Source organism: Rhinopithecus bieti, unplaced genomic scaffold, assembly GCF_001698545.2.
Source record: "Rhinopithecus bieti isolate Rb0 unplaced genomic scaffold, ASM169854v2 scaffold_30732, whole genome shotgun sequence".
Lineage (NCBI taxonomy): Eukaryota > Metazoa > Chordata > Mammalia > Primates > Cercopithecidae > Rhinopithecus > Rhinopithecus bieti.
In genome coordinates this window covers 3,891,992-3,908,599 of record NW_016814045.1, presented here as the reverse complement: position 1 = coordinate 3,908,599, position 16,608 = coordinate 3,891,992, and the positions used below count along the sequence as shown (strand labels likewise).

Genomic DNA, 16,608 nt, shown 5'->3' with positions numbered 1-16,608 from the left:
AGGTCAGGGGTTTGAGACCAGCCTGGCCAGCATGGTGAAACCTCATCTCTATTAAAATACAAAAGCCAGGCACAGTGGTGTACCTCCCAGCTAGTTGGGAGGCTGAGGCAGGAAAATAACTTGAACCCAAGAGGTAGGGGTTGCAGTGAGCTGAGATCGCACCATTGCACTCCGGCCTGGGCGACAACAGCAAAATTCAGACTCAAAAAAATAAATAAATAAAAATAAAAAGTCAAAAATGAACAGATTCTGGTGAGGTTTTGGTGAAAAGAGGATGCATATACACTGCTGGAGGGAATGTAAATTAGTTCAGCCACCATGCAAAGCAGTTTGGAGATTTCTCAAAGTACCTAAAACAGAACTACCACTCAACTCAGGAATCCCATTACTGGGTATATACACAAAAGAAGATAAATCGTTCTATCGTAAGGACATAAACACGTGGAAACATATGCCTGTGTATGTTCATCACAGCTTTATTCACAATAGCAAAGACGTGGAATCAACCTAAACAGGTGTTGATGGTGGACTGGATAAAGAAAATGTGGTATATAGACATGATGAAATACTACGCAGCCATAAAAAAGATTAAAATCACATACTTTTGCAGAGCACTGATGAAGCCAGAGGCCATTATTCTAAGCGAATTAACACAGGAAAAGAAAATCAAATGCTGCATGTTCTCACTTATAAGTGAGAGTTAAACATTGAGTCCACATGGATGCAAAGAAGGGAACAATAGACATCGGGGCCTACTTGACGGTGGAAGGTGGGAGGAGGGTAAGGATCAAAAAATTGCCTATTGGGTCTATGCTTATTACCTCGGTGACAAAATTATCTGCACATGAAACCCCTGACATGAAATCAATTCATGTAACAAACCTGCACATGTTCCCCATGAACCTGAAATAAAAGTCGAAAAGAAAAAAAAAAAGTAGTAACTGCTAGAGTCAGAGGGTTGTTTATTCGCAGCCCAATGCTGCAATGATATGATGATTAGAAAAGATATGGGCAAAATTATTTCCATCCCTCTTTCCCCCAACCATTGTCCAGCCCCTTGTACACTGTGAATCGAGAACGCAGCATCTCCAGATACTGTGGGCAACAGATGAGAGGGAAGAAGGAAGCTATGCTTTAATAAAAGGGAAACTGGATGCTTTGCTCAAAGAACAGCTTCTCTATAAAGTTCCCAGTGAAAAAAAAAATCCACCAGCTGAAAATAAACATTGAAAGAGTTTCCAAATCTCTGTCAGGTGTCTGTCTCTCTATCTGTCTCTCTCTCTCTCTTTCTGTCACTCTCTCTCTGTGTTTGTTTTGGAAATTTGAAGAGAAAGCTCTAGCAATGTGGATCCTAAAGCAGTTTACACTGAACCAGATGGTGCCTCTGATTAGCATCAGACTAAAAAGACACATTTCTTGGAGATGAGGTTCTCGTAGGGACAAATCTGTTTCAAAGGCACAGAGGGTTTGCTTTTCTCCTAGACTCCCCTTGGAGCTTTCTCCGAGCATATCTGTGCATCCTTTCTCCTGTCACCACCACCAGGTAGGTCTGAGCTTGTGTTGGAGAAGACAGCAAATAAGTGTTTGTGAGTTTCTCAGTTCTCCTCTCACTGAAACCTGAAGTCATCCACACGGAGCAAGCCATTCCATGTGGGAACCTGGCTGGTGGTGACTCCTTACTCCTGCAATTCCCAGGCTAACTAGCCACATGTGCCACTGATGCACCAGCAACCCAAGGAGACGCATTCTGTGACTATTCCCATTTTACAGATGAGGAAATTAAGACTTGCAAGGATTAAGTAATTTACTCAATATCATAGGTCAAATCAAAGTTGAGGCTAATTGCCTCCATAAAGAAAACAAGGAAAAAACCGTGTGTGTGTGTGTGTGTGTGTGTGTGTGTGTGTGTGTGTGTTATAAAAGAGCCCTAAGGGGTAAATCATCAGAGAGGAGAGCTGTCAAGTGTCCAAAACTATGTAACTATGCTGGAGCCTGTCGTAACACAAACAATGAAGTGAGAAATTGCAAACATTTCACCTTGACCTCTACTCCTTCTAGGCATACGTAACACAGCCCCTTTACGAAAACAGTCTAGGGAAATAAAAATTGAAAAACAAAAAAACAAAAAAACCCACATTCAAAGCCAGAATGCAAAGCATGTACCAACCAAGGCCCTTTTACTCACTAGGTCCTGTGTTTCTCAGACCCTGAGGAAAACCACGTAGCTTAGGGTTATGTGCAACTATCAAACATTACGGAACTCCCTTATTGCAAGGAATTTAAAGGTCAGCACAGAAATTGGGATCAGCAGGAAAAATAACCACAACACCAATAATAACACTTACTGCTTAGTATGAGACATTATGCTGAGCCCAGCGCTGTGCCAAGTACTTTAAATGCATCATCCATCTCATTAGCCCACACGATCACCCTCTAAGACAGACGTTATTGTTCTTATTCCCATTTTACAGATGAACTTACTGAGGATCAGAGAGGTTTAGAAAATTACCCATAGTCATATAGTCATGTAAAAAGCTGAACCAGGAATTAAACTCAGGTCTAGTGTGGCCCAAGAACCACCGTCCTTAACCAGTAAACCCTTCTCCACCTTCTCCATAGAATCCTCCTGACAACAGGCCAATAGGGTAGTCTGCCAAAATCTCAGAAGGTGCTTAAAAGCCTTCTGGCCCCTCCGCTTAATGTCAATACAAATGTTCAAGGCTGTGAGTACAAGCAAATGTCACTGAAAATACTCCAGGCAATTTGCACATCTGGCAGTTAAATGAGTGCAGGCTCAAAGCAAATCACGTCCCGGAGGCACAGGACACTTCACAGGGAGAATAACAGGAGGAATTTCATTACTGCTTAAACTTGGCCAGAGGAATCACACTCACCTTATTTTACGAGTATAAAGAGAGACGCTCACCCAAGGGCAATGGACACCGATAAGCATAATGAATTCAGGTTTTATTCATTGGGAACGTGAGGCTTTAACAAAGGGGATGAGGTGAAGTTTCCCTTTGGGACTATTTTGGTAAGAGGGCTCACTTAGCAAATAGATGGTGGGAGAGGAGTTATCTTTCAGCTGTGAGTAAGGGCATACAACTTTCACATGTGAGCCGAGTGTGGCTACACTAATTACACTTTGCCTCCTCTTTGAAATGGGTCCCCAAAGGACACTTTGTCTACCTCTGGTCTCTGTATGTATTTAAAGGTAAGAAGTTTGCTTTCTTTTATAACTGTGTACAACGCCAGGGCGGGCCTTCTGTCAGTTAATATTAATCAGACGGTTTTTACTGAATCTGAAACCCAGACACACAGCAGGACTGAGAAGTAGCAGCTGTCCAGCCTGCCCTGCCATGATGCTAACCCTCAGAGGCCTCCTCCCAGCCCTGGAGATGCGGCTGCAGTAAAGGCATTACTCTGACTTCCGTGAGGCTGGGATTGACACCACATGCCCAGCCCAGGCCCGTGCTAGCACTCCATCTGGCCTCGATGCCAAGCCGGGCCCCTGACAATGACAGCAGCTCTGAACAATGAAGGAGAGCCAAGTAGTCCACTCCCTGCTGCCTGTGCCACACCATACGCGTAGCTAGAGTCGTCCTTGTCATGTCCCTAGGATGGGACTCAATTTGTCTCTGCAGTGGCAGCACCTGAAATCCTGCGAAGAGCTTCCAGGGCAGGAAGGGGCAGACATATTTCAATGCTTCTGGGGTAAGGGCAATTTATTTAGAGGTGGAAATCAGAACTTTAAAACCATGGAATTCTCACTTTAAAAAGGCACAGTCACACAAAAAATGCAACAAGACTTACCAGAATTAGCCTCCATAGCCTCACAAAAACCACCTTGCTCAAACAAACTACATATGTATTGGATTAATCTGTTGTCACACATCTGTCTAAAGGGTCAGGAAACCACACACATAAACGTTAAAATCACAAGAACATTTTCATCCCCACATCCTCCTCCTACCCTTAACTCCGGGGATAGGATACAGACAGCAATTTTGGATGCACCATGTTAACCAGGCATTGGAAAAAAACATCTTTACAGTGAAGTGGTTCCTGAATATTTCTGTGATTACCAGGCAATTTGCATAAATATTCAGGCTTCACTCCCTGAATAAATTCCGGTCGGGTGATGGCTGATCCTCTGAATTCTAAGACCTTTTGTTTCTTGCACAGTTTGCTTCTCATTTTATTATTGACACCAATGTGGATAGAGAAATTGAAAGTTGGAAAGGTTGGGTCTTAGGATACAGAAAAAAGTACTGCTTCTGAAAAGTCATTTCTTCACCCTTACAGATAGGAGTGAAGGAATGCAGAGTTTCTGAACAGGTCATTCTTTTACATGGAGCAAAAGGCATGATCCATTTTGAAAATCGAGGCATGCAGAGCATTCCTAGAGATGAGGTAGAGGATGCATATGAGCTTCCAAATCCTGCCTGATCAAATCTGGAGGAGCTATCGACATCTAATTGACTGACCTTGAAAATAGGGAATTCTAAGTCTTCTGCCAGTGGGGCCCAATGGTGACCAGTTTAGGGTAAGCAGAAGCTCTGATCATAACTTCTGTGCAAATCCACTGTCGTTCCATGATCTCCCAGAAATATATACCATTAAGTGAAGAAAGGCAAAGTGCAGAACAGTTACATACCATGCTACCATTTGCATGATAATAATAAAGAGCATATAGCACATACATAATTGATTCCACATCCACAGAGTGTGCCTAGAAGCAAACACAAGAAACTAGATATGCCTTTTGCCACTGGAGAAGGGACTGGGAGTAGCCATGCATAGGGTCTGGAGAGACCCTTTCCACATGGTACTCTTTCATACCTTTGCATTTTCATCCATGCAAATGCATTACCTATTCCAAAATAATTTACATTTTTCTAAAAACTTCAAAAAATGTTAATTCCTACTCAATCTGACTCTTCGAGCTAGGTCTCAGGAATTAGTATTTTAATAAGCTCTCCAGTTTATTCTTACACACTCAAAATTTTAAGAACTTCCCTGCGAAAGGCTCTTTCTACTAAAAGGAACTTTATCCATTCCCCCTTGAGTTAAAGACAGCAATAATAAACCATACAGGGGGGAAAGAAAAACCTCATTAAACTTTCTCAAGAGAAATAAACAATGCAACTTCAGCTTTCCTAAAATCAATTTAGATTCTGATATCTAAGTTGTGAGCTACTTTCTACTTTTTGCATTTATGCAGACCAAGGGAGTTGTGAGAAAAGAGATGTTTCAGTCACTGGACAGGTTGCCCTCTCCTGCCAAACTTCCTCAAAATGATGTGGGGTTTATTGGCCCCTTACCCCACCCCAGCAAGGGTGCTGTGTACTCACCTTGCTTTTTAAAGAGGTTACTCTGGACTATCTCATTCATAGACTGTACTTTCTGCTTCTGGAGTTTCACAGGAGGGATGCAGGTGTAGAACTCATACAGGAGTTGGCTGAGGGCAGGAAAAAGAGGAGCTGGTAGGGTAAGGTAGACCAATGTCTCCCACCTTATGGCACTTACAGTCAATCCCTGGACCTGTAGCTCTGGGAAACCCCCAAGTCCGGGCGGAGCATGAGGTGCAAGGTAAGCCTTCAGTAAAAATGTACAAGTTGTTCTTGGTATAGAATATTAGTAGCATTAAAAGAGATGTAAAAATCTGAAAATAATACCAATAGCCCTGAGCAGTTACTGTATACCAAGCACACACTTTGCATTTTGCATTCATTATGTCATGTAAACTTCATAACTCTACAAGCTATACACAATACTTATCCCAATTTTATAAGTTGGAAAGCTCAGGTTTAGAAAGGCTAACTTTCCTAAGGTTATGCAGCTAGGAAGTTAAAGAAACAAGAGTTCAAAACAAGGTTCTGACTTCATTACCATACCATTTTACTTACAAATGTTTTATGCTTAGTAATGCTTTATGATAAGTCTTAAAATCAAAAAAGTCTCTAATATTTTTAAAATACTATGAAAAACTGTGGATTAGAACCAGTTTGGGACATCAAAAGGGAGACAGCTCCTCCCAAATACGGTGAGAATCAAAATACCCTGAAACAAAATTATAGTCCTTGTTGACTTCCCAAAATAAACTTACTGTATTCATTCATTCTTTCAAGGACTTATTAAACATCTACTTAATATGAGACAGGCAAAGCACAGAAAAATGGGGATACAATGGGAACAGACTGGGTCCCAGTTGGCATGGAACTTACATTCTAATAGAGGTCATCAAATGACACAGAAGCAAACAAATCAATACACAGCGATGTACGCAGTGGAGGAAATAAATAGAGAGCTGTGTCAGAGAATAATGGCACAGGGGCTGGGGGAGAAATGTTATTTATTTACAATATCCAGTGGTGGCTTTTCCAAAAAGATAACATTTAGCCTGAGGGTCTGAAGGATGAGAAGGAGCTAGCAAAATCTTCCATATGAACAGAAGAAGGACATCCATGCAAAACTGGTGACATCTGAATGAAGTCCAGAGTGCAGTTAAGAGAACTGTATCCATGTTAATTTCTCAGTTTTTATAAATGTGTCATAGTTATTTAAATGTTAACATTAGGGGAAACTGGGTGAAGGGCATATGATAACTGTATGTAATCTTTGCAACTCTTTTCTAAATCTGTAAGTATTTAAATATAAAAAGTCTTTGAAATCTGTTATCTGTAAACTACAATACATTTTTTAAAAAGAAGAAGGTATATCTGATTGAAATGCCCCTATTCCAACAGCATAATCACATTAAAATAATGTGTTCATCTATGAGCTGAATATAGTTAAGAAGGAGAAGGCAAAAGGAAGCCATCTCCATTATTTCTTTAGCTATGCTTAGGTTGTTCTCCATTATTTCTTTAGCTATGCTTAGGTTGTTCTCCATTATTTCTTTAGCTATGCTTAGGTTGTTCTCCATTTGCAACTGTGGGGTCTACAGGGCAAAGAGTGGAACCCAAAATAACATTTAGGCCCAGGTGAAATGGAAACATTTATTCTAAACATCAATTTTTTAACCTATATGATTAATTTTCATATCATCAGAGGGATGCTTAGTATACAGTTGGTTCTCACCAAAGTCTGGCACAAGAAAACCAAAAGGTAAAAATACCGCACTGGAAGCCCTGAAAACATCCCCTGCCACAGGTCTTCTCCATCCCCAAGCTGAGTGCCCATCTGGAGCTCCCCATAAGAGCCCTCTCCCACTCTGAATCCCTGCCTTACCAACAGAGCCCAAGAAAGTACAACATAAGCTCTCACCTGAGTAACTTCGCATCGAAGACTGTTTCTACATCATGGAGGACAGATGGGATGTATTTCAAAGCCGCCACCTAGGTGGAATGTAAAATACATATGAGTGATCCTCACATCAACAAGTCTGTGCTGGCAAAGAAGGTACTTTGCAGCATGACACAGATCCGAGGAGAATGACCCTGCATCCTGGACATTACAATATTGATCCAAGCCTCTGTATGTACACCAAAACGTAAGCACGGACTTCTTTGGATACAAAAGTGAAGTCAAAACTTCTGTCTTCAAGGAGGCAATAACACAGACTAGAATGACCACAGACCTTGTCGTTTTACAGATCTGCAAATTCTGTTTCCATACCTTATCAGCCATGTGGCTTTGGACAAAACACTTAACCTCTCAGACATTAACATATCTGTGAAACAGACAAAGTTATATGTGTTCTGCAGGATTGTGAAGATTAAAAATAATATATGTGAGGCATCCAACAGAGCACCAGGCCTATTTTAGTGCTCAATAAATAGTGACTTATATTATTAATGGAAGATGGTATACTTGAATTGCTCTGCTGGTGGCAAGTTATTCATATTTCCTCTCCCTGACCACTTTGTGAATAATAGTGGGCATGTCTTGGTCCACTAGCTGGGTTGGGAAAGCTGAGTATTGTGGTGGATTGGTTCCTCTCTTCAAATAACTGATGCATCCAGACCTAGGAGCCATACTCATCCGCTGCATACCTACACCACTTGCTAAGCAGCAGGGCAGACAACAGTTTCAGCAGAAAGAACTGTAAGTCACATGAATGGAAAATAATAATGTTTAAGAATCTAATGGAAGTATGCATTTTTTATTTATTTTTCTATATATTCTAGGTGTTCTGTTATTAACATGTATCACCCTTTAACAATCAGACTGAAGTAAAAATCGTGAAAATTACTTTCCTAAAGAAAATCTTCCTCCTAGCCATATACAACTGAGATTCTTACTTAACATAAATAATGATTACGATTATTCTCTAAGAATTTACAACAGGGCAGACTCTGTGCCAAAGACCGCTAATAGATTATCTTACTAGTTACAACCCTGCAAGGGAAATATTATTTTCATAAATAAAGAATCTCTGGTGCACACAATTAAATAACTAGCCTGGGGTTGAAAAGTTAGCAAGTGGAGAGCCAGGATTCAAATTCAGGCAGGCTGCACTTACAGACATTTCTTGTAACCCTTAAGCTACATGGCCACCTTACTCAAATAGCAACTCTCTGTCTCTCTATGCCTTCATCCTTTTTTTTTCCTGTTGTTTATAATTTTTAAATTTTAAAAAGTCAATACTATATGTTCGATGTGAAAACATTCATACCAGATAAGGCATTAGGATGAAAATGGTTTCCAAAGTCCTATATCACATCCTCCTCTCAGCCCCAATCTCTCCTCCCCAGAAAGGGGAGGACCACTGTTAGTTAACATTGTGGTGAATTTCCTTCTAGACTGCTTTCTATGCACGAACGTATACGTGCATGTGTGTGTATGTGTGTGTATGTAAATATACAGCTCTGCAACTTGCTTTTTGTAGTTAACTGCACACCAGTGGCATCCTGCCTTCCCATAGAGTAGATTCTTTTCGTTTCTAACCACTGCCCAGCACTGCTCAAATGGATACATTATACCTTCTTCAACCCACCCCTGCTAATAGGCTCCCTGCTATTGCCAGTTTTTCTTTTTTATAAATATGTGGTAAAACAAAAAAAAATGCTGTTTGTATATCTGTAAAGATCCTTGTAGAATAGATTGTTCAAAGAAGAATTAGTACATGAAAACATATAGACATATAAATTTTAGGAGAGATTGTCAATTACCTTAGAAGATAGAGTAACCAATTTCCTTTAACTAACTGTTCCTTTCCCCATAACCGTGCTACCATTGGACATACAATCTTGCAGATTTTTGTTGATCTGATGTGTAATTTGCAACTCTTTGGTTGCTAGTATGGTTGGGCATCTTTTCCATATTTATTGAACATCTATATTTACTAAATTGCATGTTCATATCCTTTTTCTGTTCTTATTTTGGGTTTTTTTTCTTATTGGTTTACAAAATTTTTCATGCATCAATAATATTAACCCTTTTACAGTAACACATTTTAAAAGAATTTTCTCCCACTTATCCTGTTGTTCCAATGCATAGAAAGATTTTAATTTGTAGGCTGTCATATTTGTCAGACTGTTTCTTTATAGTTATTGGATTTTGTATCTAGAGATTTATTCTTTATTCTTTTAAATGTAGATTATAAGATAAAAGAACATTCCAAAGCCATTGTCTCTGAAACTATGTTCTGCTGGAACCTCTTGTCCCATAGGATGGTGCTAGGTATTCTGTAGGGGAAAAGAGTTTGCAATCAAAAAATTTTGGATAGCATTGGTTTAAGCAAAGATAAACCAGTGAGTTTTTTTTTTAACTATAGAACTTTTCATAATTTTAATATGCTAAGAAGCATTATGACATTCCTCCAGGCAGTCACAGTATCCAGTGCATTCCAACCTAGTTGGTCAAGGACCATCTTTATCAGGAAACATCAAGCAGATGTAGCAAAATCAGATGACTGCAGGGCTAGGCAAGCAACAGAAAGATGTGATATGGAATGAGGACAGGGCAGTGGGAAGTGATGAGGTGTGTGGATTCCATTCTCTGCCTAAAGACTCAGTTATTCCTATTCAATTGTTTTAACACTTTGATTTAATGCTTTGATTTGCTAGACAAATCAAACATAAATGCAGGCTGCATTTCTCCCGGAGGTGACTAATTTACAACCTCTAAAATCTAAAGGGATACCATATACTGAGGCATGTGCACTGAAAAAAGGCTAGTCCAAGCACTTTTTTTTTTTTTTTTTTTTTTTTTTTTTTTTTTTTTTGAGACATAGTTTCGCTCTTGTTGCCCAGGCTAGAGTGCAATGGGGTGATCTCAGCTCACTGCAACCTCCGCCTCCCAGGTTCAAGCAATTCTCCTGCCTCGACCTCCTGAGTAGCTGGGATTACAGGCACCTGCCACCAAGCCCAGCTAATTTTTTGTATTTTTAGTAGAGACAGGATTTCACCATGTTGGCTAGTCTGGGTTCAAACTCCTGACCTCAGGTGATCCACCCGCCTCAGCTTCCCAAAGTGCTGGTATTACAGGCTGGAGCCACCGCGCCCAGCCGTTCTATCGTTTTTACTCTCATTATTACTACCATTCTTCATAAAATAATATTACATCATTATTACTTTCATTCCCGTCTATATTGTGTATATATTGTGTGTAATACTTAAAACACACATACATATACATACACACATAAACATACAGGTGATGCATATATACATGTACACATATAATATGATTACAAATTATAGGGTTTTTAAATGGGAATCATGGCTGGGCATGGTGGCTCATGCCTATAATCCCAGCACTTCAGGAGGCCGAGGGATTGATCACTTGAGCCCAGGGGTTCAAGACCAGCCTAAGCAACATGGTAAGACCTCATCTCTACAAAATATATATATAAAAAAAATAGCCAGGCATGGTGGCATAGGCCTGTGGTCCCAGCTACTCAGGAGGTTGAGGTAAGTGGATCACTTCAACCAAGGAACTGGAGGCTGCAGTGTGCTGTGTTTTGCCACTGCACTCCAACCAGGGTAACAGACAGAGATGCTTTCTCAAAAATAAATAAATAAATAATAAATAATAAAATAGGAAGCATTATTGGGAACTGTATACATGCCAAATACTTGACATGCATGACCTCATTTAATTCTTAGAACAACTCTGTGAGTGGAAATTGTTAATCCCATTTTACCAATGAGAAAACTATGGCATGGAGAGGTTAAATAACTTGCCAGAAGCCACGTAGCTAATGAGTAGCAAAGCAAGGATGTGTACCCAGCTCTGTCCAGCTGGCTCTTACCCAGTATGTCCACTACTGTCCATCACACTGTAGCAAAGGCATTCTATCTCGGCAAGTGGGGAGGATTCAGCAGGGGCGAGAAGGCTAATTTGGAGGAGGAAGTGGAAAAAGAGCTTCCCCTACCCTTTGTAAGAATAGTTTTTGAAAATAAAATGCAGTTCTTCTGACATCCCTTAAGTTAAGGATCCTCATTACCACATCTATAGGGGTTGCAAGAAAGGCCAACAGGAAAATGTTTGCTATCTCACCAATTAGGTGATCATGTGGCACTGAGTAAATTTCCTAGATTAATCATCCACTCTGAACCCCTCTGCCAAAGGCCAGGTACATCCCTCAAGAAGAGAATCAAACCCAAAGCAACCAATAGTGGTTTTACTGTCCCAGAGGTAAATCAAGGGAGGACACTTGACATCACTGCTATCTAGATGGACTTCACCAGAATTAGAAAACAGCAAGTGTTTAAACATAACAACAAAAATCAAAACCAAACTAGCATGCCTCCAAACTCAAAGGGACTTGTCTGCTGAGTGCTCTCAGGCTTTCCCACTCTCTCTCACACTCTTTCTCTCTCTCTTTCCTCCCTTTCTCTCTCTTTCAATCAGAGTGACCAGTGTTGGTGCCAAAATGAACATGTCTTGAAATGATACACAGTTATGCAAGAATGCTACCAGACATCTTCCTCATTCAAGAGCCACAGGCATTCAAAACAAGTACTATTCCCATCAATTTTTAATCTTCTTATTTTAGCCGAGCAGTGGATGATCAAGGTCCATGGAAACTGGAAAAACGATGTCGCAGGAATTCCCCATAGCATGACCATAAGAAGGTAGTTTACTTTGAGATGCTGAGTTGTTCCTGGGGGAAAATAAATGCAGCTCTCCCAGGACATTCAGCATCATCACTAATCTCTCAGGTAAACTGAAGGGAAAGGGATCAACAGGTTCTAGAATATGTGTGCTTCCGTCCTTTCAGTAACTCAACTTTATAGGGACCCCTGAGTCTTATCCACCTGGCGTTTTGCCAGAAGACTTGGGTCTTAATGAAATTATGCTGTTGCTTGGTGGTGATTAAGAACTCAAACTCTGGACTTATACAGCCAAAATTTAAATCCAAGATCTACTAATTTTCAGCCAAGGTAAGTCACTTAACTTCTTTAAGCCTCATTTTCCTCATTTACAAAGCAGAGATAAAGACTACATGCAAAGACAAATAGTCTGTACCTCTGCTTTACACCAAATGTTCTCACTCATAAGTGGGAGAGCAACAATAAGAACACAGGGTGGGGAGCGACACACACGGGGGCTGTCAGGGGGTGGGGGGCGAGGGAAGGGAGAGCATCGGGATAAACAGCTAATAAATAACACGGGGCTTAAAACCTAGATGACAGGTTGACAGGTGCGGCAAACCACCATGGCACATGTATATCTATGTAACAAACCTGCACATTCTGCACATGTATATCATGGAATTAGAGTAAAATTTTTAAGAAAACACTATTTGTCCAAATAGAAAACACTATTTGTCCTATAAGGTTGTTGTTAAAAAGATCAACTGAGCTAACAATATATGTAAAGCTTTTAGCTCAACACTTGACACTTAATAAACACTGAAACATCAAACTAAACAAAATGAATTATTTTATTTCATTTTATTTTATTTTATTTTATTTTATTTTATTTTATTTTATTTTTTGACAGAGTCTTGCTCTATCACCAGGCTGGAGTGCAATGGCGCGATCTTGGCTCACTGCAACCTCCACCTCCGGGGTTCAAGCTATTCTCCTACCTCAGCCTCCCAAGTACCTGGGATTACAGGCGCCCGCCACCACACCCAGCTAATTTTTGTATTTTTAGTAGAGGCGGGGTTTCACCATCTTGGCCAGGCGGATCTCGAACTCCTGACCTTGTAATCCGCCCTTCTCAGTCTCCCAAAGTGCTGGGATTACAGGCGTGAGTCACAGTGCCCAGCACTATTTATTTATTTATTTTAGGAGACAGGGTCTTTCTTTGTCACCCAGGCTGGAATGCAGTGGCACAATCACAGTTCACTGCAGCCTTGATCCCCTAAGCTCAAGTGATCCTCCTGCCTCAGCTTCCTGAGTAGCTGGGACCACAAGCATACATCACTAGGCATGGGCAGGCCACCATGCCTAGCTAATTTTTTTAAATTTTTTTGTCAAGACAGGGTCTCACTATGTTCCCCAGTCTGGTCTTGAACTCCTGGGCTTGAGAGATCCTTTTGCCTCAGCCTCCTAAAGTGCTGGGATTACAGGCATGCACCATTGCACTCAGCCATATTCATTCATTCATTCATTCATTCATCCATTCATTCATTCAGACAGTAGATATTTGAGTACTTTCTGTGTGGCAGCCATTGTTCCAGACATTGGGGATGTAAATGGCAGAGTCCCCTGCCCTCCTGGATACTCCAGTGGCTTCATTAGCATGAGTGGCATTCACAGTGTCCAAGAGAGCATGTCATTCAATACAAGCTGTTCATTTAATTCCACTTGCGCCATCAAATTGGAGCATTATGAAATACCATGGATCGTAAGGAGAATGGGACAAATTGGCCTGCACAACATCACCATATGCCTTCTACTCACATTTGAGCTCTATCTAATTTACAAGTGTCTGGTGTTGACCCTCTGAATCTGCCATCAGTTTTATCAACATGCTTACAGGGCTGGCACACATAAGGACTTCCGAACATGTGGCCCATTGTTGAAAACACATGGGAACCCCTGGCCTAAACCCTACCTGTGGCATACAGAAGAATAGTGCTTTGGAGGCAGATGACCTGGGTGGATTCAAATCCTAGCTCCAGCTCTATGAATACGTATAATTTGGGATGAACTATTTAACTTTATGAGCCTCCTATGGACACTGAGGATAGTGGTTCCTTGAAGATCTCTGGCGGGATTTAAAACACTGTATGTGAAGAGCCCAGTTCCATGCCTGGAACATGGTGGGTACCCAATCAGTGGAAAGTGTTTTTATTGCTCCTCTCTGAACAACTGGCTTTCAATTCTCCTTGGTCTTGGTGAGCTGCTTCCATGCCAGCTCAGAACAATAAGAAAAACCACAGAAAGCAACTCACAAAAGCTGGGTGAGCATTAGAGACGGGCAATAACTTGCTTAGGTTTCAGAATTCACAGTGGACACAGCTGAGATTTGAACCAGATCTGCTCTACTCACAATTAAGCTGCTCACAAATGAGGGTTTCCAACATAAGCCGCTACCCAGCTGGATGTGAAAAGTTTGAACCAGGAACATCAACCATGGGCATTCGTATCCTCTGCACCCACCCGGCACTTACGGCTGATGTTACTAATAGCTCACACCCCATGCAGGCTCAGAATCAAGACTCCGGTCACCTCGTACTATTTCACTAGCTGAAACTTTGCCATGCATGTTTTCATACAGTCACGTCTTGTGGATTTATTCTCTCAGGAATGTGTGTCTATATTTCTTTATCTAACTGAATAATTGAATGTCCTAACACTATTTGGTCTTGTGTAACAAAATTAGGAACACAAATAACCTGCCTTCTGAATCCTCACTAGTAAAATACCCAAAAAGCTTCTGTTTTATGATGAAGTAAAGGAGGAAGAGGTATAAATGATTAAAAATGATTTAAACCAAACGATGGAACAGGCTTTATACTTCATGTTTCACATATATTACTTTATTTCACCCTCTCAGTAATCCTCTAAATTACACATTAGGCCTCCCATGTTACAAAGGATAAACTGAGGCCCAGAAAGCTGAACTGATGAGCCCAAGGCTACATGCCCACATCTCTCTGGTCAAAAGCCAAAGCTCTCTCTCCTGCAGCAAATCTCAAAGTCTATAGAAGATTCCTCGTGTGGGATTTGCTGACATCACAGGGGCTTGACCCCTCTGCCCTCATCATTAAGTTCTCTTCACATGGTACTGCTCTCCATATTAGAATATAACTTTAAATTCTTCTTTGATAACTTTTCAACAGCTATGTAAATAGATGGAAAGCATCATTGGTTTTATGAAAATCCCTGAGGCTAAATTTGACCCTTACAGCAAACTGAAAAAGAGATGAAGCCCCTTTCTATGTCTCTGGGGTGGAAATCTATGAGAAGAAACCAACAAACCTGGCCCAAATTACAAGGAAAGCAAGGCATTTCTAACACAGCTACCCAGACAAGAACCACCTGGGTAAAAAGACTTATGCCAAACCCATAATAATCATATGAGTTCACTGCATTTGCATAGCATTTTATAACTTGTTCTTCTGCGGAGAATGTTTATTTGATCCTCACCCGCACAATGAAATCTTATAGATGAGGAAACTGAGGCATTGAGAAGTGACCAATGTAAGATCACACAGCTGATAAAGAAGAGCATTCCTGTTGACCAGATGTCTTCAGAGCGGCAAATGCTCACTTGCTCCTCTTTGCTTCCCTTCTTTCTTTCCCTGCCTTCTTACTCTCTCTCTCTCCCTTTGTTCCTTCCCCGAAGACATTTGTAGCCCATCACAGGGAAACAGGTGCTGAAATTAGAAAGAGTAGCTCCACAATGACCTATTCTCTCTTCCACTCTTCTCTCTTTCCATGGCACCTCAACTTCTTTGGGGCATCAGTGCCTTTCTCCTCTGGGATGAGAAACTGGCTTTATCTATTTGCTCATCATTTCTGTTCTTTCACACTTCAGCTTCCTTGGAGCTGATTTCACACCTGATTCAACCCTATAGCCCCTCTCATGGCAACTGGTCATTCTTGGCTCTCTCTGGATATCCCAACACTGTGTGGCTGCTCACTGGAGGCTCAGTTGCTTCCAGGTGATACAGATGCAGTGGCTGGTGGGGGCTCCTGCTGCATCTCCTCATGCTGTCCCCTTTGTCAGAGAATGATGAGGGTGTTAGGAATATGAAGAAGACGTTTTTGGTTTGTTTTTTAAACAGCCGGGGGTAAGGGAAAATGAAAACTAAAACAATGAAGTTCCAACTAACCCAAGGGAAGACACCGATCCCCAGTAGGGGCTAAAGAAACAGTAGAAAGAACAGGCTAATGTCGTGGCAGTGAGTACGGTCTTTAGAGCCAGGCAGAAACAGATATGAATCTGAGCCATCCCACCTCTCAGCAATGGTGCCTGGAGGAAGCTGTTTCAACCATCTGAGTTTCAATTGCCTCATCAATAAAATAGAAACCTTAAGACATATCCCTAGTGTTATACATTAATTAATTCAACAGATAGCTATTAAGCATCAACTAATAAATGATTATGAGTTGAAGACACACTAATCATTGTGTTTTCAATACTCAGAATAACCCTAATATTAGGATTAGAGAACTAATACGATTATTATGGTTTTGGCATAAGTCTTTTTACTGAGGTTCTTCTTGTCCAGGTAGCTAGCTGTGTTAGAAATTC

General features: G+C 40.9%; 1 protein-coding gene across 1 annotated transcript in view; it reads right to left on the bottom strand.

Annotated features, from left to right (window-relative positions):
• The window catches only part of DOCK2 (dedicator of cytokinesis 2), a 443,859-nt gene that overhangs the window by 312,842 nt on the left and 114,409 nt on the right, over nucleotides 1-16,608 (bottom strand). Inside the window, exons 24-25 of the mRNA XM_017849424.1 lie at nucleotides 7,270-7,340; nucleotides 5,355-5,461 (exon numbers count right to left, since the gene is read on the bottom strand). Coding sequence (XP_017704913.1) covers nucleotides 5,355-5,461; nucleotides 7,270-7,340 — 178 coding nt within the window. The remainder of the gene's footprint in view (nucleotides 1-5,354; nucleotides 5,462-7,269; nucleotides 7,341-16,608) is intronic.